Source organism: Parasteatoda tepidariorum, chromosome 9 (assembly GCF_982258835.1).
Source record: "Parasteatoda tepidariorum strain Cologne lab strain chromosome 9, Ptep-v5.0, whole genome shotgun sequence".
Classification (NCBI taxonomy): domain Eukaryota; kingdom Metazoa; phylum Arthropoda; class Arachnida; order Araneae; family Theridiidae; genus Parasteatoda; species Parasteatoda tepidariorum.
This window is the reverse complement of record NC_141763.1, coordinates 35,364,258-35,389,444: the sequence shown is the minus strand read 5'-3', so window position 1 is coordinate 35,389,444 and position 25,187 is coordinate 35,364,258. Positions and strand designations below refer to the sequence as shown.

Sequence of the window (25,187 nt, the reverse complement as noted above, 5' to 3'; positions counted from 1 at the left end):
GAATACTGTTAGAGAGCTATTCATAATTTTTAAACGTAAAAATAACTTGATAAGAACTACAAACATTTAAATTATTTAAATAGTTTTTTTTAAAAAAAAAAAACCCTCTTATTAATTGAGACAGTTTATCATTATTAAAACACCATTGCTAAAAAGAATAATAAAGTTGTTTCAATGAATGCAATACTACTTTTTAACATCAGTTTCAAATCTTTTTTTTTTTTTGTATTTCTTAAGAGATGTATACATAAATTACAAAAATAAATATTTCTTTCATTAAACATGAACTGAAACTCGAACAAATGAATATGAACCTAGAAACAAACATTATGTAATAATTTTGTAATTAATACATCTTCCAAATTGTTTTTTTTTTTTCGAAATATTTGCATTCTTTCCTAAAATCTAAGTGCATGTTTCCAGTTTTTAAAATTTCCAGATTATTTGTTAAATTAGTTAAAAATTTAGTGTATAGTGCGCGAAAAAAAAAACAAAAAAAAACTGAATACTCTATACATTTTTAATCTATCTGATTTTCACGTCGTAAAATGCAGTCTTCTGTGGTCTAATCTTAAATATGGTAATTTATATGAAAATTTATGAAATGGAAATTTAAAATCCGAAATTTTTATATTTCATTATTTAGAAACTGTTTGTCCAATTTTGTATTTTGTCATTTAAAATTACATGGTTGAAAATGACGCAAAATTACTTTACCTTAAAACTCAATATATTTATAAGTTGCTACAACTAAAAAAAATTAACCGATATTCCTATTCCTAGAGTTCGGAGGACAAATTATCCAAACCCGTCGAAAAAAATTTATGTTTATTCAGATTTAAGCAGCTTAAAACATCTGCTTCTGTAATAATTTTAAATCATATTTATGTTTAAACCCAGAAACCATCAACCAAGCATTTTGGTGTTGACCTAGTGTTGCTCTGTACAGTTTTTTTTTTTTTTTTGGCTTTTGCACCAGAAACAAGCAAGTAACTAAACCCTAGAATTATGTGAAGATTACTTCATATTCCGTGAAAATCCAATCATTAGATCAAAAGTCATTAAAGCGTTTTATTTTTATTTTTGCGCGCATAAACGATGAACAATTGTTCGCAGCGCTGATCCTACTGTAGATTACCAGTCACCTACCTATCTGCCTCTGCAACTCCGAACAACCAGGAAAGCTTTTAGCACAACATAAATTCACTTGCCGGTAACAAACTAAAAAAGATAGCAAAATTGCAAGCAAAAAATAAATAAAATAGAATAGAAATCACTGTATTTCTATTAAAAAAAAAAAAAAAAACTAGCAGATAACTCCGAAACTTATGTATCATAAAGTCATGTTTCATATGGACAGAATGATAAATTTTAAATGTAGAAAAAACAGCACTTATTTTAATCTTATCGGTTTGAACATCCGCCAATAAGGAAAAAAAATATATATATTACTCTGAAGTATCTTCATTTATTAGATGGATAAAAAAAAAATGTCCAAAAAGAAGTTCTTGCGAAAGGGTCTGATGGCCCCATTTTCAAATGCCATTCTTGGTCTATATGTCGTCATGTGCGGCCCTATCACTCGTGCTGTTGAGGAGGGCCCCTTACTTTAGCTCCTTACATTCGCGTGGATCTGCTCAAGGTTAAGATCCTTTAGTGGGCCTCTTTTCAACTTTTGCTAACAGATATGAAACAGTTTCTACTTTTCTTACTTTCTTTTTTTTCTTCTTTTCTCTCAGCTGAGATTTTTTTCTTCTTCTCTCTCTAAAGACACTTATTGCAAATGGAACGCGGAGAGAAAAAGACAGATTGTCACGAATCCCCCGTTCTTGTTACTCCCAAGGGTGGGTGGGTTTAGAATTTTCTTTTTTTTTAATACCGTAATCATTTTTTTTTTCTTTTCTTGTTTAACTGAAGTCGACGAGACTGGAAATAATTCGTTTATCTCGAGATACAGATTAAGAGTTTTTACAGGGCCATTTCGAGAAATTTTTATCACGGAAATTCAATAAACGTGATTAAATAAAAAAAAATAAAAAAAAACATTTCAAAAAGGCTTTTTTAGCGGCATTTCTAAAATGATATGAATATTTCATATATTTTATGTGTAACAGAGGCAATACAGATTTAACTAAGAGAACTTAAACAAATTTAACAATTTTGGTTGTAAATTTAAATATATTTAAATTATTCCGAGTGTCTCGAAATAATACAATTATTCTGAGAATCATTTGTTTATTTGACAAAACTAAAAATATAATAAACATGATTTATATCATAATAGCGTTTTTTGTTTTTATAGCTGTTTCTGTATAGAAAAAAACTTTAATAAAAATGTTTATAGGGGAATTTCTGAAATGACATATTTTTTTATGTAAAGCAGAGGCAATATGGATTTAACTTTGAGAATTTCAAAACAAATTTTATGTTTTTGGTTTTAAATTTGAACGTATTTAAATTGTTTCGACTATTCGGAGAATGGGTTCTTTTCTTGTTTACTCTAAATACTAAAAATAATTCATTTAATACTAAAAATAATTCATTAAATACTAAAAATAATTCATTAAATACTAAAAATAATACTAAAAATAATTCATTTACCTCGAGGAACAGCTTAAGACTTTTTACAAGGCCATTTCAAGAATTTTTTTATTAATAATTGTGATTTTTTTATTCTTTTAAAAAGATGAAGCACTGTTATAAAGCTAAGATTTGTAGCGTCATTTCTAAAAGGAAACGAATATTTCATGTTTTCTTTGTGTAACAAAGGCAATATAGATTTTTCCTCGAGAGCTTCAAAACAAATTTATATTTGGTTTTTAATTTAAATTTTGTTATTAACAAAAATAGATTTAGAAATCTGCTTCCCATAGACACTATTTTTTTCCCTTTTTCTTTCCAATTAGACGTAAAAACTTTTATAGTTTGTATTTTTAAAATAACAGAAATTTTTATCATTATGATGAGAAAGATAAGGAATATTAAAAGTTATTTCAAAGTGAATTTTAAACATCAATGAGAAATTTTTCATTAATGCGTTAAATATACATTCTCACAACAAAAATCCCAAAAAATTCTCATTCATGTGTTTTTAATTCTCAAATAAAGTATAATCAGCTTACTATTACTTAATTTTCAATAAATAAATAACTATTAGAAAATCAAGCAGGATAGCTTATGTTTTAATCGAGTGTGTTATGGAAAAATAAAATCACACAAGTTATATTTTTGGTATATAACACATAAGTGTATAAAATAAGAAAATTTGTAGCAAAAGAAAATAGTTTTATTCATTTTTTAAATAAATAAATAAAAAATTTCAGGATAAATCCAGGTGTCATTTGTATTTTACGTTATATAAAAAAGAAGAAAAATAAATAGTACCTATGAATATGTGAATTGTGAACTATATGAAAGCTACTGGTATACATATTCCGAACACCTTTTGCAATTCCACTACTAATATTACATTTTATTAATAATAAAAATAATGGACACTTCATTAAAAAAAAAGTATTCACCCCAGGGAAAATATCAATCTAGCGATTTATTTTATTTTGTTGTAAATATTACTTGACTTCGTGATATTAAAATTTAGAATAAATGTTAGTTTATTGCGTTAGTTAAGTTAAAAAATTAAATGGAGAAATTTTGGTACGATAACGAACGGTTTAAGGTAAAAAAAAATTTAAAAAAAATTTTAAAAATTATATTTTCACACATTCACAAAAATTGAATCCTGTCTGAAAGTACCAGATTATACACTAATTTTTAATTTTAAAAAATTATGAGTAGATTTTTTTCCAAATTTTCCAAAACAAAACTTTTTACAAACAGGCTGGTGTTCGTATTTTTGCATCAAAACAGAACCCTGTTTTCACCCATTTGGAAAATTATAAATAGGTTTTTAACAAATGAGCAATGCTTGGAATTTAAAGCATATAGAGTAATTTCTCTCTTTAAAACCTCTGGCAGAGTTGCTTGTTTTCATTGACATACCACCGCGAACATCACTTGACTTTTAAATATAGACTCTTGGAGTCGATGGCAGTGATTTCACTCATGCCATACCTGTACATCTGCTTCTCGGCAATAGCAGTTCTTTAACTGGAAAAACTCTGCTACAGTTATTTTATTTAACTTCAAATCTCGATTGTTCGGCAAGTCTCGCCTGTTTATGCTACATGTATTAATCTTCTTCCGTAAAAAGTAATGATGACGTAAGTTAGTCGATTGTTTTCAGATTAGAAGTTGTAGTTCATCACGGAATTTTTTTATTTTAGACGTAGCTTGAAATGCGCGTTTAAATATTGGATACAACTTAATTGGCGTTTGAAAGGAAATGCGCATTTGAAATAAGGAGACAGCTTAAAAGGTGTGTGAAAGGAAATCTAGCTTAAAATGCATGTGTTTGAAAAATGGATACAGCTCAAAAAGCATGCGTAGAGATTGCTTGAAATGCGCATTTGAAAAATGGATAAACTAAACAAGCGTGTTAATGAAAATGGACATAGCTTGAAATGCGCTTTTAAAAATTAAGTACCACTCAAAAGTAGTGTTTAAAGAAATGGACATAGGTTGAAATACGTGTTTAATAAATATGACAAACCTCAAAATGCACAACGAAGAAAACGATTCATATTAGATGTTATAGTTCAATGGTTAATTTTTTACTTTAGACATAGCTTGAAATGCGCATTTGAGAAATAGATATAGCTTCAAAGAAGTATTAAAGAAAATGGGCATAATTTGAATTGCGCGTTCGAAAAATGGATACAGCTCAAAAATAATGGTTTGAGAAAACAGACATAACTTTAAATGCGTGTTTAAAAAACATGCCAGACTTCAAAATGTGCGATAAAGAAATTGAAATTTTCAATGACACAGATCAAAATGTGTACTTAAATATACCTAAATAGATAAATTTAATTTTGTTTCTTAAACTGCAGTTATGACTTATGTATTTTAAAAGAATTAGTTATTGCACTTGATGCCATTTCTTTGTTAGTCTCCTTGTTTTCTGAGTCAGGATAAAAATTATAATGTTCTATAGGAACTATGTCTTTAATGCTTATAAATCAGTAGTTTATTACCGGCAATATTGTAAAATTATATTAAGTTGTTTTCGTACATCTTTGGTCTCTATGCATTTCGAATCTTAGAAATAGCCTATGTTTCTTTATTTCTTTATATATACCGCATATGATTTCGCGTTGTTAATAAAAGAGTAAACAGAGATAAGTGCACTCAGTAAAAAAAAAACTCTTTTAACAGATTTATGACAAGAACGAATGATTCGAGCTATTGAGTGCGAGTTAAATCATTTTTAAAAACTGAATTTATAAAAAATGGTTAATTAAAACTTATGGAAAGGAATTTTTCACACTTCATTCTTTTTAATTAAAGGATGAGGATTCTAAGCTATTTAAAAATTGTCTAAATTCAAATAACGTATTGTAATATACAAGTAATACTTTTTGATCTGTGATATTATTTAAAAAAAAATTATTAAAGTGAAACACTTCATTATTTTAACTTATCCTATGATAAAGTCCCTGTGAAACTATTATTCATTGGTACATTATATAGAATAAAAAATACAGTAAAAAATAAAAAAAATATATAGATTTACAGTTAAAAAATATCAGAGATTGAAAGTTTTTTTTCTTCGTTAAATTCTGATTAACCCTTGTATTGAAATAATTTACTAAAATAGTACAAATAAATTGTTATTTAATTTTATTAAACTAGCGATCAACGGTCTGAATCGAATCGGTCATTAAATTCATAAAATGCCTTTTTTTCGGTGCTTGTTTTATCACTATACAAAAATTTGTATGAACCAAAAAAATTGTAATAATAGAATAGAAATAATAAAAAATAATTTCTTTGTTCTTGTATATTCAACTGAAGCGGTATTTGTTTCAATTTAATGATCATCTGTCGCAATAACGATTTCAATTATTCGACGGCATGTTCTTGAAATTGGTCAATAAAAGCAACAAGCAATGACGTAGCACGCCATTAAAATGATTCATCGGTGGTGTGCGTTTTAAGATCCAATATGATTAATTATGTTGCCAATTCTTGGAAAAGAAAGTTTTTTCAAGCTGTTTCAATTATAGTCATCGTCTAATGGATATTGTGTTGGTCAGAGCAGTACATCATTAATTAAACCAAAAGCAATGACGATCATCTGTATGACGCCATCTTTTAATTAAAAACTCTAAGAATGTATGAGAATTTTTAGATGCGTTAAAAAAAAAATTAGTACGTTCTCTTTTGGGAACAAGCACGCATAATATCTTACAAAGCGTTATTTTATTTACTTATTTATTTAATTTAATTTTTTTTGTCTTAGTTAGGCTATAAAGAAAAATAAAACAGCCACTGAATATTTATCTCGAAACAAAGTTATAATTTTAAGTTATCCGATTGATTTCGACACAGTTATTGTTTTAAAAAGGCTCCATTAAAATTTTATATTCGGCAAGCAGGGGTCCTAAAATTATAAATTTAAGTAACGTTCAAAGATTTGTAAAATATGTTTCGAAATAAAGATAGGAAAATTTGAGCTTAAAAACTAAAAAAAATTTATGGCATGCTAACAGCTTTACAACAAATTGTAATGCATAAATTTAAAAAAAAATTATCGATCAATAATGGCAATACCTGTGTTTTTGAACTAAAATCTTAGAAAAATTTTGAAGAAAAAAATCGAGTTGAATACATTGTTTAATATCGAATTTTTAACGAAAAATTCTAAATGCTCTTTCGTAAAAATAACAAAAAATAAAAATAATAAATTCAAAATTAAACGTTAGCTTTTAGTTCAAAACATAGCTAACATTATACAAAATCTACATTCTAAGAATTCTGTAATAAACTTTTTTTGTAATGTGCGTTTGAGAGTAAAGAAATTTTCTCAAAATCAACGTTCTTCCGAAAATGAATTTAAAATTATTTCTGAAAATAAATAAGGATAAAAATACTCAAAGCAAAACAAAAAACACTTTAGTTTCGTTTTCATGAGTTTACTTCTGGTTTCGGTTTTATCTGTCAGCATGCGAAAGAATAACTTGAACTTCATGTCTAAAAATCGGTGTTTTACATTTAAAGGGTTTTGGCTGGCTACTGAACTAAAGCTTAAATAGAGATAATTATTAAAAAAAAAAACCGAACATTTTGTTGAAATACCTGATTTTTACCCTGATAGTATACATAGTTTAAGGTCTCTATCTTGCCACAAAGAATTATTTAGGCTTTAAAATGACCAAAGCCATAAATATTTAAAAATTTATTAAACTTTTAGTAGGATAGATTCAGAGATGCCAACTTGCTCCGGAAAGCGAATAAATATTTTCGAGTGGTAGTTTATTAACTATGATTCTTGATTTAATAAATTCAAGTTATTAGGCTTTTATCCACCACTATTTCTAAATAATTCAAAGGGTTATATATTTCGCCTTTTAAATAGTAAGCATAACTAGTCAAATATTTGCAAATTTTTGTTGTAGTTATTTACGGTTTTTAAATTATTTTGGCGTGTCCGGAGCAGTTGGTATCTCTGTAGCTTTTAAAGAATTTTAAAGTTCGATGACAAATCTTTTTATTTTCTCAAAATCGAGGTTTTTTTCTTTCCATATAGACATTTAACACCATATTCATGATTAGTATAGATAGAGCAGTGGTTCCCAACAGGTATTCCGCGAAACCCTAGGGTTCAGTGAAGGGGTCACAGGTGTTTCAAGGATTAGGACTTTTTTAAAACCTGTAATGAGTTTCGAAATCAGTAATTAGATTTGAAGGCCATCAATAAATTATTATCTATTTAATATTCCGGTTCCTTTTTGAAATGAAAGTAAACTGTCAGAAAAACTTAGCTGACAAAAAATGTCAAGATTATTGATATTACGATGAATAATTTCATTCTTCAAATGAAAGATTTTTTTTTCATTTCTTTAATTGATTTTTTTAGAATTGCTAAGGAATTTCTGTGACTCTGCGAAAAGAAGGTCGATATTTTAGGGCACCATAGCCAAAAAAAAATTTGGGAACCGCTGCTTAAAAAGGTGAAAACGTTTAAAGAAACAATCATGAATAACATTAATTAACTCACAACAATTGTAAAAATAATATATTTCATCTAACGGAAGAGCTTTTGAAAAACAGTCGCTAAGTTAGAGGTTTCTTTGTCTTTTCTCTTAGTCAAAGGAGATTAATCTTTTTTTAATAAAATAAATATTGATAATTATGCTAATATATGATTCTTGATCGTAGGATACAATTATTTAAATAAATATTGAATAACGGAATTAAATGAAAATTAAGAGTGACTACACACAATTAATGAGAGCTCTTATTAAAATGCTTGTCTTAATTGTGATAGCTTATATTAAAACTGAGTTTACAATTTATTTGCATACGATAATCAAAGGTTTTTCTGCAAAAATGATGCACACAATTTTCATAGATATTATGTATTATTCGTACAAATTGAACTTTGCAACCAAGTCAATCGCGGTTTACAACTATTAGTCATGTTACGTGTTAGTATAAGTATTACGTGTACATACGTATATCCTAGTATAATGTTGCGTGTTAATATAATAAAAAAAATTGGAAAAAAACGACTTAATATAAAAAAAACAGTCACCTTAATAATTGGCTTTGAAATAGTTAAAATAAATATTAACAGTCACGAACTTAAATCATCCTGATGATCTTTTCTTTTTTTGCATCAAAATTAGTTTACAAATCCGTTTAATAAGCAAGCTCTTTTAGAATGCACATTGTGTCGTAATGTCTGCAGTTAGGAAAGTCCCAGCTCGTCAGCCATTGAACCTTGCATTCAAATCAACTTAAAATTTTATATTTATATATTTCGTGAACATAGCTGAATTGACCATACTGAGTTTACAAAGTTAAGTGTGTATTTGACTTCGGAATGGATAGATATTTTATACCTATGAAGTTCTGTTCTGTTCGTGTATCAGTCAGCCTGAAAAATGTAATTATAACGAATAATTTCGACACTAAATAACTCCTAAAAGTAATAAGATAAAGTTATGTTGTCGATTATCTTACTGTTTGAAGGTTTTATTTCTGCTCGAAGAATCCCATTAACTAAACTAAAAATTGCAGATCTAAACAGATAAACCTTATATATTCTTACTACCGCAATCGATATAATTTGGTTATTTTAAGCTCCAAAGTTGATCTCATCATTCAAAATGTTTGCCTCGTGTACGCATGTTGTTCTGATAATCGAATATATTATACAAGACATAACTAATACCTCGCACCTCACGTTTTTATTTCTGGTAAATCGAGAACAAAGGTACCGAATGATGCGGGAAAAAAAAGCTTCTTTATTCCTGATTCGATTCCCATCTCGTATTGCATCCTAATGGAGTGATATCGATTCGTCTTGGGTGACCTTTGAGATTCCTTTTCCCTACTATTGTGAATCTCAGATTTCCGAAAAGGTTATCAGGACTAGATTTGCAAGTCCGAATTTGACACATTGCATCGACACAGAAGTTTCGGTAGATTTATATATTCCTTATATACATAATATTATCCATCTAGCATTTCAAGGTTTTCGCCTAAGTCAATTAGATTAATCTTGCACAAGCTTGTTAGACACACGTGGAAACCGATAGCAACTGATTCTTCGAAACAAGTTAGAGCGCGTTGGATTAAAAAAGAAAAAGAGCTTCAAACTGTAATGTCCTGATAATTATATGATCCTAATTGCGATTTGCCGTGGGGTTCCGATTGCCTTGACATTGCCGGAAGAACGAACTTGGCTTGACCTCCTCCAGCTACAAACCCCAAGGTTAGGCCTTTGGGTTTCAAAGGCTGGTAAAAAAAAGTTGTCTTCCACTAAGTGCTTTTGTACAGTTCGATGCTGAAGACTATCAGAGCGTTTAAAAAAAAGATAAGTTTTGTTGATGTTCCGTTGTTGTATTGCTGTTTTGAAAGATTTTTATGCTCTTTTTAACGCTTGTTCGTCTTAACTTGTATGCATAATTGGGTGTCTAGACTGGTCCTCATTAGATCGCGGTCTTTCTTTTCTTGGTGCCTAAATGAACCGCAATTATTCCTAAGTCGTGTGCCTTTCATTCACGCGACAGTTTTATACGCACAGTTATTAAAAAATATGTTTTAATTTAGGATGAAGGAGTTTATCTTTTTTTGCGCATTTACTTTTCTTTCTTTCATGTAATCTTTTATTATTATTGAAGCCAGTATGATAATTAGAGGATGAGTTCTTCCTAATTGATTTAAAACATAACAGAATCTAAAATCATTTTGCTGCTTTAATAATTTTTTTTTAATTTTTTAAAATAGTGAATATAATTAAAAATTGCTTGTATTTTTTTTAATCTTTTAAAATGTTATTTAACATTTTTTGGTAGGTAGGTACTTTATTTACGTCGCACAAGAGCTAGACAATGAGCTATTGGCGACGGTCGGAGAAACATCCCTGAGGATGACCAGAAAACATGACTTCACAATTTTGATCCTCTGCAGAGGGTGTGGCTTCCCTGTTTTGGTAACTAGATGACCTGCGCACTAAGTCGTGCACATTCTTTTACGACAAAACAGTTTAACGAGGACCGATACCGTGCACTCTCGGTCCCTTCGCAGGCTGATCAAAGTGGTCACCCACCCACTTACTGACCGCAGCCAGTGATGCTTGGGAAACGTGTCTTTGCACTGCGGGACTTCGCATTTTTAGATTTTTTATGATTGCTAACTTTGATTTTAGAAATTAAATAAAATTGATAAAAAATTTGATTGCTTACAACAACACGTAAATTGAAAAATCATTATTTAATTGTTTTTAATGAAATGTTTATTGTTTCGATCAAAATGGAATCCGGATTCGCAGAAATTATCACCTCTTACTCGAATAATACTTGTGTTATCTTCTGTAATCTTAACTTTTTTCTTTTATGTTAATGTCTGTGTTCATTTAAATTTATGGTACTTAAAATTATATGTTTAAAATTATAATTATTTAAAAAAGAAAGGAAAGGAAGAGAAGAGAAAAAATGGGATGAAATTATGAAGGCATCATGTACGCTAGAGATGTAGTTTTGATTTGATAAATCAGAATAATGCTTTTAAAATAAAAAATAAGTCTAAAACAGAAATATTTTTAAAACTTTCAATTTAAGTTGGCTATCACTTTCAACGGGACGCTGCGATCTATTACTAATTTTCTTAATAAATTGGCATATAGAATTTGTACGCAATTCTTGAGCTGGCCTCCTGGGGCCGCTTGCATCTTCTATTCAATAAAATTTATGATCATTATCGTATATTGGATTGTGAAATAGAATAGTAAGCATTAAGAATATATATATTCTTAATACTAAGTGGTATTTAAATGTACGATGTTTTAATTAATAAAAATAATTTTTAGTACTTTTGCAATGCATAAGAGTAATTAAACGTTTGTAAAATTTGCATTTCGTAAAATTGCAGTTATCTTGTTACAAGGTTCTTAATGTGTTGCTGAAATTGAACAAAATTCTGTAAGCTTTAATCTTTTATTTCTAGAGCACTTTCTAAACAGTTCTGTAGAAAGCGGAGTACAGGTTGGCCACAGAGTGGTCTTGAATAATTTAAAAAGTGACTGAAAATGATTAATTATCTAAACTGTTTTTTATTTAATCCTCCCTACCAAAAATAGTTTTAAATTAAAAGAATATGCATCTAGATGTTAAAACTGACCAACTGAATTCCTAAAACTAAAATGAAATTAAAACTCATAAAGTTTCCTACAGAATTTTTTTTCCAGATTACGGTCACCCTAGAAGCAGAAGACTTCCCAGCAATTCTGTCACCACTTTTATTTTTAGCAAAGTACTGTCCTGATTTAGTTTAACAGCCACGACCTCTAGTACCTGAAACTGTATTAACTGTTATTTTTTAATGAAATGGCCGTATATATCCATTTTTGTCGGGTACCTGCAACTGATCAGCTTTTCAATTTTTGCCGGTACCAGGATTTGGCAAATTCGGATCCACCACTCACGCAGGAATTCTATTTATTTACATAAGAATCCAGGGGAATATTACCTCCAGTGCAAAATCTCAATCCATATATCAGTTTTAACGGCTTCTTAGTTTCTTGACAAAAATATACGACTGATTTCAAGTGATGGGAACCAGGGATGGACAAATATTTTTTCGCCCCTCTTCAGAATGCTGTCCCATACATGGAATTACATTTTTATGATCCATAAACGCTCAGGGGTTTCCCCAGCTGCCGATTTTCAATTCCGAATGGCGTGTGGAAGAATTTTCGAATGTTTGGAACCATTCTTGTGGAAATCGTGTGCAGACATGGGGGACAATGGCAAACGAGTCATTGTGTCCTCTCCACCCTCGTAAACTTTATCTAGTAACGCAACAACAATAACTCCAATCCCTATTTAAGTTTTGAAAAAAGTCATTCTTGTCTTGATCGAAATAGGTGATATCTTTTGGGAACCTGTTTCAGGACAGTTATTGATTTGGAAAGAAGATAGTAGTTATGGGTGAAGTTATGTGAGCGTGTTTTCCAAAGAAGGTATAAGAAAGTAATAAAATAAGAAAATAACAATAACAATTTAATAACTGTAATCGTAATGCCAACTATCGCTTCTATTTTCAATTCCTGAAACTAAATTTAGTGGTCATTTATTCGAAACACCCAAAAATTATTTGAATATTACTTTACCGTTCTAGTTGAAAAATAATTAGTAATTAATTATTACATTTTACGCTTTTGTTTCGTTAGTCCCTTGCAAACAATGAAAAATACTTAGACATCGGCAAAATTTAAATTAGAAAATTCGTTTTTCAAATTGAAAATATTAAATAACTCTCTATCTTTTTTTCCCTCCCCCCCACAAACTTAATTTTTTCACCGTTTGGGTTGATTATGTGGAATATTTTACACATATCCGTTCAGTATTATTTGCACTTGGCCGGTATTCTTTGAATATCTATTATGTACTGCAATATATGAATCCTCACGAGGAAGGAGATGTGTTAATATCGTTTTTGTTTAGCGCGGTATAAATGATTCTGGCGTTTGAATTTAAAATTCCTAAATGAGTGTGAATTGGCACAGACTCATTTCAGGAAATCTAGCTTTTAGTTATTATTAATAACTTCTATTAGAATGCGAATTATATTGAAATTTATTTTTTATTTCAGATCAGAGTGAAGAAGGGGTGGAAGATAGTAGGACGAAGAAGAAAGATTCAGAATCTGGGATTTCATGTGATACAGCGCTCAACGAATCCCAGGAATCCGGGGAATCCCTTCGATTCAGCGACACCCCTCTCGGCATTGACTTGACGTAAAAAAGTAAGTATTTCATTCGAAATATGATTTTTTTTAACATTTTCTTTATTATTTATTTTAATAATAAGCGAACTAATTATCTATTTAATTTTTTACATTGTGTCGTAAAATCATGTCATTGCGTGAAATTTTGAAAATACAATTTATATGATTGATGACGATATATACGATATGACGATTTATATGATCGATTTATACGATTTATATGATTTTGTGCGAAAATTCTTCGATTCGCTTATACTGTTCCATTGATTTGTGAAATACGAGACAAGTAAAATTTTTATTCACCGAACTTTTTACAGCTCTCCATCTCCATACTAAAACCATTGGAATTATATTTTCGTGATTGCGGTGAAGAAAGAGTGCTGTAAAATTTAGATTTATTGCAGTCGTAGTACTTCTTCATAAGAAAACAGGAAACAATTTTTGTAGTTTTTTTTAACGTTATTTATTGAGATTCCCTCCCCCCTTCATTATTGTGAAATAATGTCTAAAACTTATGTTTAAATTAATATCAATAGATGGCGCTGTGCCAATTATTTTCTTTCTCATATTTTGTTATATTTTTATTCCCTCTTGTGCTGTCTCTGAAGTCATATTTATTTTGGGTATCCAAGTATCTTTAGAGCACAAATTTGACAATTATTAAATAAGTTGTGGTCTATAATAAAGTTAAAGCCTCCTTAAAATTAAGATTTATTGCAGTCATTGCAATTCTTCATTAGAAAACACAAAGCAATTTTTGTGGATTAGAAAGAAAAAAACTAGTTCAATAATAATTTATCTAGTTTTTTTTCGTCATTATTTTGTAAGTTGTAGTCTCCATACAGTTGAGATTTATTGCAGTCATTGTAATTCTTTATTAGAAAACGCTAAACAATTTTTGCAGATTTTGCGTTATTGATAGAGTTTTTTTCTTTCCATTATTTTGTAAGTTATAGTCTCTGTAATAATGTTGGATTTGCGTTATTGATAAAGTTTTTTTTTCTTTATTTAGTAAGTTGTAGTTTCTATAATAAAGTTGTAGTCTCCATAAAATTTAGATTTATTGCAGTCATTGTAATTCTTTATTAGAAAACGCTAAACAGTTTTTGTAGATTTTGTGCTATTGAGAGAGTTTTTTTTCTTTCCATTATTTTGTAAGTTATAGTCTCTGTAATAAAGTTGGATTTGCGTTATTGACAAAGTTTTTTTTCTTCTTTATTTAGTAAGTTGTAGTTTCTATAATAAGGTTGTAGTCTCCATAAAATTTAGATTTATTGCAGTCATTGTAATTCTTCATTAGTAAACGCAAATTTTTGTAGGTTTTGCGTATTTGATAGACTTTATTTTTCCTAATTCACTTAACATTTTTAGCGTAATTACTTAATGACTTCTTCATTAATAAACATCCGGATCCTCTTTATTAGTATCTATAATTACTAATTTAATTACGCATACCAGGAAATCCTTTTTCAATGTCATCCTTTGGGCAAAATAAATGAGATACGCGAGGGGACATTTAAATGCAACGCCACCATGATTAATGGCATCAGGTTAAGAAGACATGCCTAACTAGTTGGTCATCAACGCATATTAACTTCCTTAAGTTTTGAATAATTAAACATCTGCCACTTACTAACTGGAAAATATTTGAAAAGTTTTATAGGCCTATATATTTCATTAGTTTTGATTTGATATGAAATGGCGATGATTAATTATTTTGCTTTTGAAGACTTTATTTCAAATAAATTTTAGAGGGATAATAAATTTTTTTTAAAATTTTTTTTTTATTGTTAGCAGAGCATGTACTGTAGTTAGTGAGTGTGTTGACTCATATGAGGAAACTTGTAGATTTTAAATATTTCTTTATTACATATAGAGGGGGGCACAACCTGTGGGCCGCATTTGGCCCACGGCCTGCGGGAACTTCTAAACGCAATAAAAGAAATTCTTTTAATTTGGTTTTTGTTTAAACATTATAAATTTTCTTAAATTAAAATATTTAATTTAAATTTATATTACTCTAAAATCGTATATTTTTTGCATTTCATACTGAAAGCTTCTTTTTGGTTGGAACTTACATCCCCCCTAATATTTATGTATATGTGTATATCTATATACGTTTGATAAATTAATTATTGTGAAAAATTGAAGAAGTTTTTTAAAAATAAGTATCAGTTTTTTTAGTTTTAAATAAATTCAAATAATTAAAAGTTTTTAATTTTTTGCAAATATGTTATTAAGTTTACTCATAAAAATATTAAGTGCTTGTAACACTAATATTTATATAAAACTTATCATATTTGCCGGTAACATGACTAGATATGCGTGCGGCCCTTCGTTAATCTACCTGCTGTTCAAGTGGCCCTTCACTGAAAAAGGTTGTGCACCCCTAACATATAGTACCATCTCGATACAGCAAACAACTGAAAATAATTACTTAGAATACAGCTTAAAAAATATGGTACATCATCTCCGGAAACAGCAGCATAGTGAAGTGACATATGCTTTTTTTTTATCTTAAAAACAGATTCTGTAATGATATGCAAGAATGACGTCACTTACGTTTTTTGAAGAAAAAATTATCTGTTGCCAATACACGACCGAAACTTAATTCTGTTAATTTAATGTGTTCAGAGGAGTAACGAACCACTCCCAACAGATATATAATATTTAAATATTTGTTTAATTAATAAATAATAGGTTTTAAGGTTTTTCAATATTACATATCCTCTAAATTGTAAGAAAATTTCTCTGTAAAAGAAATTGGTGGATAGTTGCTACCATTTTTGGTGCTGAGGTAAATACTTTCTAAGTGCATAACTGTAGTTGTCGTGTATAATAATAATAATAATAATAAATAAGTAAAATATAAATTGACAAAATAACAATTGTTTGAAAGAATTAGTGCAAATATATAGTACTAAAAATTTGCTTATTTTTTAAATTAAATGTTTTTGCAACGAAGCCTTTAAATTGATTCTCATGCGCATGAAAATATGCATTCTCAGTAAGCAAACAAACAAAAAATGATTAAATAAAACTATAACCGTGATAAGGTAAACAAAAGATGTGACTACATGCACTGTAGTTTACCTAACCCCCGAAAATGGTGGCAACTATACACGAAATTCTTTCACAGTTAACGGCATTTCCGTAGTTTCAAAAAAATATATTGTTTTAGTCGAAACAAAGGTAATGTATTAATATTTTATTAAATTAAAATAATTTTGAGCACCACTACGCATAAATAATTTAAACAACTATATAAAAATCAGAAAATTTTGTAATCCTGTCAAGTTCTGATAAATGTTAAAAAATGCTATTAGTTTAAAAAATTTCTGTTTTAATTCACCTTCCGCTTGGAGTGTTACCACAGGGAGGTAATTACAATTAACTGAAATTTTTTTTCTTCTCTGAATATTGATTATTTCTGATTGTTTTAAAAATCGGAGTTCCGCAAAATATGATAGTTTTTATGACGTTTGTATATTTTCTGAAATTATAATAGTAGAGTTGGATAATTATAAATAGTAGATAATTATTAATAGTAGAGTTGGACAAATAATCCCTTATGTAATACATCGATTCGTATTAGTTGTGCACAATACTAACATTATATATCTTCATATATAGAATGGGTAACATAGTCTCATATCCCAGCGTTGGCTGGTCGATACGAATTCTGCTCCTGGCTCGCACCGACCTCAGTGCTCACATTAAGATCCTCAATGGTTGATGGGTCATGAGTAAAAATTCCCTTGCCGTTCGACGAGGTGTTTGTGGTTTTCTTCTCCATGCAGCGCAAATACGGGTTAGTTTCATCAAAAAGTTCTCCACGAAGGCTAGTTTGTCCCAAATCTTGATGTAGGTGTCTTCTAGATTGGGTTCAAAATTAGAAGGCTATGGAGTTGAACATTGATGGTCGTTAACTCAGAATTGGTTCCGCTGTTCTAAGGAAAATAAAATAAAATATTGTTTGTTTGTTTGTAAAATAAATTTATAGGTTTTTGTTCTCTGGGTTAACTTCTTTTGTGGTTAAAATTTTTTGTGTAAAATAATTACAAATTAAGGAAAGAAAAATATACGGCAGAAAAACCACTGGTTTGACAGTAAAAAAAAGATAAGTTCCGCATTTTCTAGGAAAGATTTCTTCTCTAGAAATTTATGGCTCATGAAACCATTCAAACAAACGAGGATTGAGGAGGTCATTGCTTCAAGTTTCACGCTAATATTCTCAAATGTCAGACTTTTAAAATTTGATTTTTCAGGAACTATTCGGCCGATTTTGCTCAACTTTGAACCGGCCTTCGAACCAAACTATTTGGCCCATATTTCCGATTCCGTCAAAGAAAAAGAAAAATGTTTATGCAGAGCGAAAGTACGTTTTCGTGTCTGAATTCGTAACTTAAAATATCGTCTGCACTAATTAATTAGCATACGTGACGATCCGATCAATAGATCAAAAGTTATTCAGGGTTGTCCGTTTTTTATTTTGCGCAATGTACAGTCATGAAACATTGATGTTATTTCAGTGGAAAGGAACATATTTTCTTTCTAATTTTCCATGCACTTAATTTCTCATAGGAAATAAAAGAGCTTCTTAAATTAAGTATTCGTTGTCGAGAAAGGCCTAAAAAGTTGAATGAACAAATGCGTGAAAAAATGAATTATTAGAATAACAGACTGGCTCATGTTAACATGAATACATATTTCTTAATTCCTCATGTTTTGATAAGCCAATATTTTACACAAAACCATTTTGAACATGGGTATAAATTAAGTTCCTCAGCGAAGTTCTTCTCTTAAAGCTAGTGAAGCTGTGACTGCATTTCAAAAGTAGTTTGTCATCATCATATTAAAAAAAAAAAAAAAAAAAAAAAGTGGTTGTTGTTAAAATTGTGTAATTTTACCGACCACTGAATATGTCTAACTTGAAATATCTTTAACCCACTAAAAACCAAAGTTCCCATGTATTTTTTTCAGGAAACTAAAAAAACTGGTTTATTTCATTTTTGATAGTTATATGAGTGAAAAAATACATCATTTTATCACCATGTTTTATTAAATATAAAAATATTTATATATCGCTCCGAAATTAGATCATTGTGATATTTTTATAAAATACCTTCTTATAAATGTCCTACCACTTTTCGCATACAGTGCTTTCTACATCAAAAAATTTTTTTGCATTTTCCCAAAATGTGCTTCTCATATCCATTGTTTGAAAAAAAAAAAACATTGTTTCAAAAGTCAAATATGTTTGTAATTTTAAACAATGCTACAAGTTTTAATATTGAAATATTTAAAATAACATGCAAGTTTCGATCAGAGAATTGTCTTCAATGCATTAATATTATACCGTGCATTAAGTACTTTTAACATTATTATAGTTCAGATTTTTAAAAGTTCGGTTTTTACCATTTAATAACTCAATTTGTCATTTAATAATCCCGAATTTTTTTTATCATTTGTACGATTTAAAACTGAAGAAGTAATTATACCATAATTAAAGTTAAAATAAATTTTATAAATATGCAAAGTGTTAACGATTTACTTATCAGTTTAAAATTCAGATCTCTCTAGAATATTGTTACTCATTTAGCATCAGGACTTATTTACTCTGCTGCAAAATGAGATGTTTCATTAAATGGACATGTTACCTAATATTTAGAAATAAATTAATTATTGTTTAGAATATTAAAAATATTTTGTGTAAATGTATTTTAAATAAATCAAATTTTGACTATAAAAGTATTTTCCCAAGTTTCTAACCAAATTTATAATCGTATTGTTATAAAATATATTAATACCGTTGAGGTTGTTGGAACTATTTATTGTTCTACGTTATCTTAGCGATCGACGAACTTCATCGTTTGATTTGATCAAGTTGATAAAATTAATAAGACGAGGAAAAAAAAATGCTAAGTGAAGAAAAAAAAATAAGTTCTAGCTGCAAGAGAAAGTGATTGCCTCAGGCCTCAACAAAATGTGCTATTAGCTTGGTGTATTCTTATTCGCTGAAAAACATAAAATCAAGGTCAACTTGTCACGCCTTTTACTTGAACAACGGCCTGATTTCAATTTGTTTTATGTTCTTTTTTTTATTTATATCTTTGTAGTATAATTTTTGACGTTACTATTATTCAAAATTTTAAACATAGTGGCTAAAAAAATATTTTTCTCTATTAACGGTTTTAATTAATAAACAAATTATAAATAATTAATAAACAGAATTAATAATTATTTTTTTTTCATATTCCACGCTTCTTAAATTAGCTACATTAATTTTTTCAAATTTGTTACGTAATTATTTTTTTTCAAGTTGAGAAATAATGGCAAAATATTTTATTTTGAGTTTTATTTATATATTTATATATATATTTTTTAAAATTTTCTACCAATAAGGCCGTTGAGACTACATTGAGTAGTTGTAATAAGTAGTTGAGACTACATTAACTGATCTTAAACTCTTCACAAACAACGGGATTTAAATTAATGTTGCTTTTTAAATTCCACGTTCTTAAATTAGTTTAATTATTTTTAATTGTTTCGTGTGTAATATTTAAATGTCTAATATAAGATTTATCAAATCGTGAAATTAGTATTTGATTTTTTTTAGGGAAAGTAGGGCAAAATATTAAATGTTTTTTTAGTTTAGTTTATCCCTTTATTTCTTTCTCTGATTTTACAAAATTTAAAAGCTATTTCTGAAAGAAGTTAAAAATATTTTTTTAGATTCCATATTTTTTAAGTCAATTTATTTATTATTGCATTCAAATTGTTCGTTTGTTATATTATGTGACTTTTCTAAATTTATAAAATTAGTTTTTTTAAAAAATTTTTTTATTTAGTGAACATCTAATGATATTTTCATGTGTTTTTAAGCATACTTTTAAAAAGATGTTTTATGTTTCTTTTTCACGTTTTAAAAAAACCTGTTTAAATTATTATTATTGCATTAAATTTGTTTTTATAGCTAAATGCGCATTGTATGATTTTTTTTCAAATTTGTTAAATTCGTACATACCTGATGTAATTTAAGAAATATATTTTTCTATTCGATAATTCCCCATTCCCTTATAAATGTTTTGAAACATCTAATAGCAACAAGGTAATAAGATAAATCGATTTGAAAGCATTCTATCTCAGAAGGGGAAAAAAAAAAAAAAAAAGAGAAAGATGGAGAGGGGGAATTTTTTTAAAATTTCATCCATTAATCAAAATCCGTTAATGGTGGAAAGCACATGCTTATCTGTAAAGTTTTGGATTTTTTTCAAAAAACATATATCAGTTTTGACATCTATTTGTAAAATAATTTATTTATATTATTTTTAAATAATTAATTTAAATTATGTCTGTCTTTTTTTTTTGTGACGCCTAGTTTGTGAAAAGGTGATTTCCAATGAGGTCTCATTTTTATTGTTATTCTTTCAAAATTCTTTGTTTTAATAAAAATAGAAGAAATAAATAAGTCGATAAAAAATTAAGTGAACGGAGTTATGAAATTGCTCTTATTACAGTGAATTTTGATGTAATTATGCCATTTATTTGTCCAGTAATATCTACTTAATTATTTGCTAATATTTATGTACCAAAATATTTATCATGAATAGCAAAATATTTATCACTTATTCCAACAGAGTTTTAAATTTATTTAGTTTGTAATAACTCATCCTTATTTTGTGAAATATTTTACCAAAATCTAGAAATTTATAATCTTTCAGGGTGATTCCATAGAATTTTCTTTTCCATCTAGAATCTATGTAAAAATATCTATGTATTTTGTTCTCAAGTAGCCCTTGAAAAAAATTGTTAAATGTTACTATGCATTTTTTTAATTTTTATATTTATAAATTTTATATTAAATTATTTTTCTCTTTCTTCTTTACAGATCATAATTTAAAGAAGTCCTATTCATTTTGCCAATAGATGGCAGCATCTGCAATACCATTGTTTTTTAACATCATTAGAGGAGCACGCACATTTTTGGTCAAAAATGTTTGTTAATTTTTTTTTTTTTATATATAGATATAATTTTTTTAAAAATTGATTTTTTATTGAAACTTTGTTTAAATGTTATTGTAAAACAGAGAAAGAGCTGTAATTCAATGATATTTTATTTCCCTGAGTTTATTGCAAGGAATAGTAATTTCTGTAATCGAAATGTTTAAAGGATCTATGTAAGTGTGAGTAAAATATATTATATCGATATTTATAAGTAATTTTTTACTTAATAAAGCTTCACTTTCAGCGATTTCAGAAAGTCAGTTTAATTGAAAATTTAACTTTTGAACCTTATCAAAATAGAATAAATAATTTGATGGCGCCATCTTCTGGACTGTAGAGTATTTAGAATTTTTGAGTGAGGTTTATGTAAATTTAAATGAACAGAATTTTATTTAATATTACTGCGAGAAATATTTTTCCAAAATAAAAATATTGGCTTTATTTATGTGTACTGGTTATATTTTTCGAATTTAAAATATTTTATATTACAATATTGGGTTTTATTCGCTGTTTCACTACATTACTAATTTATGCATGAAGTCAAATCATTTCATAGAGCATATTGCTTTAGAGTACAAAATACATATTCATTAAGCATATATTTTGAAGTGCATTTATTCTTCATTTAAATTTATGATCTCAATTACACCTGTCTTGTTATTTTAATTTCTTGAATCATAATTTATTTTCATTATATATTCTTCAAGTGCAAATATTTAAATTTGCTTTTATTGTCTTTATTTAACTGTGTCTGTGATCGTTAAATTTTAATTTTTTTTGTATTAATATATTGTTTGTAATGGAAAAGAGAAGTTTATATTTGTTTGTATAGTTTGTTTAAAGTTTTGATTTTTTGAGATATGCATAATATGTTTTTCAAAAATATTTTGAAAATGGTGTAAGTTCAATAATATTGATCATACTTCTTATTCTATTGATTAAGAAAAAAAAATTGAAGGTGGTTGTTGTGTCGAACCTTCATGGCTATAATTGCATTGTAAACATCAAAGTTTTAGGAGGATAATTCTTTTTAAAAAAAAAATTTTCTACTATGTAAAGTTTCCTAGAGTTTTAGAAGAGTTTTTATAGTACAATAGTACATGGGTAAAATTTTTTAGGGGGGACGAAATTGAAATATGCAGTCATAATAATTCTCTAAATATCATACGTAGGATAAACAATTTCTTTTCTCTTCAAAAAGATTAATTATTTTTTTATCTTTTTCTTGTTTTTAACTTTCGCAGTCATAATAGCTCTATAAATCTGAAGTAAAAAAAAAAAAAAAAAAAAAAAAAAAAAAAAAAAAAAAAAAAACATTTCTTATGTCTGCAAAAGATTATTAAATTATTTTTTATCTCTGTCTTGTTTTTAACAATTGCAGTCATTATATATGTAATAATATTAAACATCACACCTAAGAAAAAAATTCTTATACCAACAAAAATAATAATTATTTCTTTTACCTTTTTCTTGCTTTTAACTTTCACAGTCATAATAGTTCTCTAAATTTCACTCATAAGAAGAAAAAAAATCTTATATCTGCAAAAAGATAAATTATTTTAATCTATCTTTCTTATCTTTTAGCTAAATTTAAATCGATGAAGATGCTTGAAATTTTTCTTTCTTTAACATATGGCAGGGAACTTTTAGAGATTTCTATTTATTGAGTGGAACGTACACCCATGGCCCCTCCCCTCTAACAACGCTAATGCCAATCGGACATCTAATCATAAAAAGTTACATCTAAAAAGAAATTTCTACTCGAATTTACTATCACTATTAAGCTTTTCTAAGACTCATTGAAACCATGCGCAATTTTTCTTATTTACATAAATTTTTATAAAGTTTAATTAGGGGTCCTTTAAATATAACGTGAACATGTAAGAAAGTCTAAATACTCTCCCCTTGTTTTTTTTCTTCTTTAACTTGAAACTTTATTCTAGTAATCCAATTTTATTGCTGTTGCTAATGAAAGATGTAATTTTGCTCAGCAAAAAATTTGTGTTTTCATTTACTTTACAAAATTTGAGGTAGAATATTCTTTAGGAATCTGTGTTTTCCCTCTGTCATCAAAATTTTTGACCCTTGAATCTCTTTAAAGAAGTTTTTTCCCAACTCTTTCTTTCCACAAATTTAATTCCATATTTGAACTCTTCAAAGAAGTTTTTTTTACAACTCTTTCTTTCCACAAATTTAATTCCCTATTTTAACTTTTCGAAGAAGTTTTTTTACAACTCATTCTTTCCACAAATTTAATTCCATATTTGAACTCTTCAAGGAAGTTTTTTTACAACTCCTTATTTTTACAAATTTAATTCCATATTTGAACTCTTCAAAGAAGTTTTTTTACAACTCTTTCTTTTTACAAATTTAATTCCATATTTGAACTCTTCAAAGAAGTTTTTTTACAACTCTTTCTTTTTACAAATTTAATTCCATATTTGAACTCTTCAAAGAAGTTTTTTTACAACTCTTTCTTTCCACAAATTTAATTCCATATTTTAACTCTCCAAAGAAGTTTTTTTACAATTCTTTCTTTCCTCAAATTTAATTCCATATTTTAACGCTTTGAAGAGTTTTTTTTTCCATCTTTTTCTCTCTACAAATTTAATTCCATATTTTAATTTTTCCAAGCGTAATTTTTTGTTCAATTTTTTGCATTTTGAAAATAAGGAGATTTTAATGTCTTACGTAATTGTTGCCCGCGCACCTCGAACTTTTTCAGCAAAATAAACAAATCACCAACAGGTGCTTGCGTAATATTTGTACTGCCCCTGAGATGTTTTGTATCATGACTAGGCCACTGATAATAACTTATATGTAGCATCACTTGTAGAACATTATTTCGAAAAAAAAGTTTATTGTGAAGAGTTCTGCTTTCTTGAATTCTTTAATTTTTGAAATTTTAATGTAAGGATTCAAAAAATAATAAAATGTAAATATTTTTACTATTATTTTTCATTATTGTAAAGAATTTCAAATCAAAATTAATTAAGGATTAAAAAATTATAAATATTATTTAGAATTGTAAATAGCTATTTCTTGTGTACATATGATTTTATTTTACATTTTCTGTTTTTTTTTTTAAATCATTTAAATTTGTTTAATTTGGGTATGTTTACTTTATGAATAAATTAAATTCATTAGATAATGTTTTTTCGCTTATATTTCATAGTTTGAACAAAATGTTTTGTGAATAACTATTGTATTTTTGTAAAAACTTTAATTTATATATCTGTTAGCTGTAAACGAATATCTAAAGAAATTAGAGATGACAAAGTTAAATGTTTTTTTTTTAATGTTTTCTTTTTTTTTATGTATAATGTTTTTGAAACGTTGGTGTCATTTACAAATTTTAATTTACTATACTTTGTGAGGATTAAAACATATCCTTTCATCCTCCATGAATATGCATTTAAAACTATACATATTTTGTATAATTATTTTTTAACAAAAAACTCTAATAAAGTTAGTTTGTGAATACGATTTTCTTTCCTGGTTGTGTGTGATTTTTAAATGAAATACAATGCTAATTGTGAACTCATTATTATCCGAATTTTTTTATAAAGCAAAAGGTTCCTATTAGTAAAAGAGTGCTAGCAATGCGAAAAAAAAAAAAAAAAAAAAAAAAAAAAAAACGGATCACCCTGAATAACTTTTGGTCTAATAATCGGATCCTCACGTTTTAAGACTCAATTTTAATGTTTTAAGAAGGTGATTTTAAACAGGCTAATGAGTTAGTGCAGACGATATTTTTAGTTACGAAATCAGACACAAATAGGTACTTTCTCGGAATAACATGCCTTTTTTTTCAACGGATTCGG

At 27.7% G+C, this 25,187-nt stretch overlaps 1 protein-coding gene across 1 annotated transcript in view; it reads left to right on the top strand.

The window, feature by feature from the left end:
• LOC107442907 (uncharacterized) overlaps nucleotides 1-22,894 on the top strand; it is a 45,927-nt gene extending 23,033 nt beyond the window's left edge. The window contains exons 2-3 of the mRNA XM_016056592.4: nucleotides 13,222-13,374; nucleotides 21,248-22,894. Of these exons, the coding sequence (XP_015912078.1) occupies nucleotides 13,222-13,370 (149 nt within the window). The 3' untranslated portion in view covers nucleotides 13,371-13,374; nucleotides 21,248-22,894. The remainder of the gene's footprint in view (nucleotides 1-13,221; nucleotides 13,375-21,247) is intronic.
• Nucleotides 22,895-25,187: the final 2,293 nt, after the last annotated feature.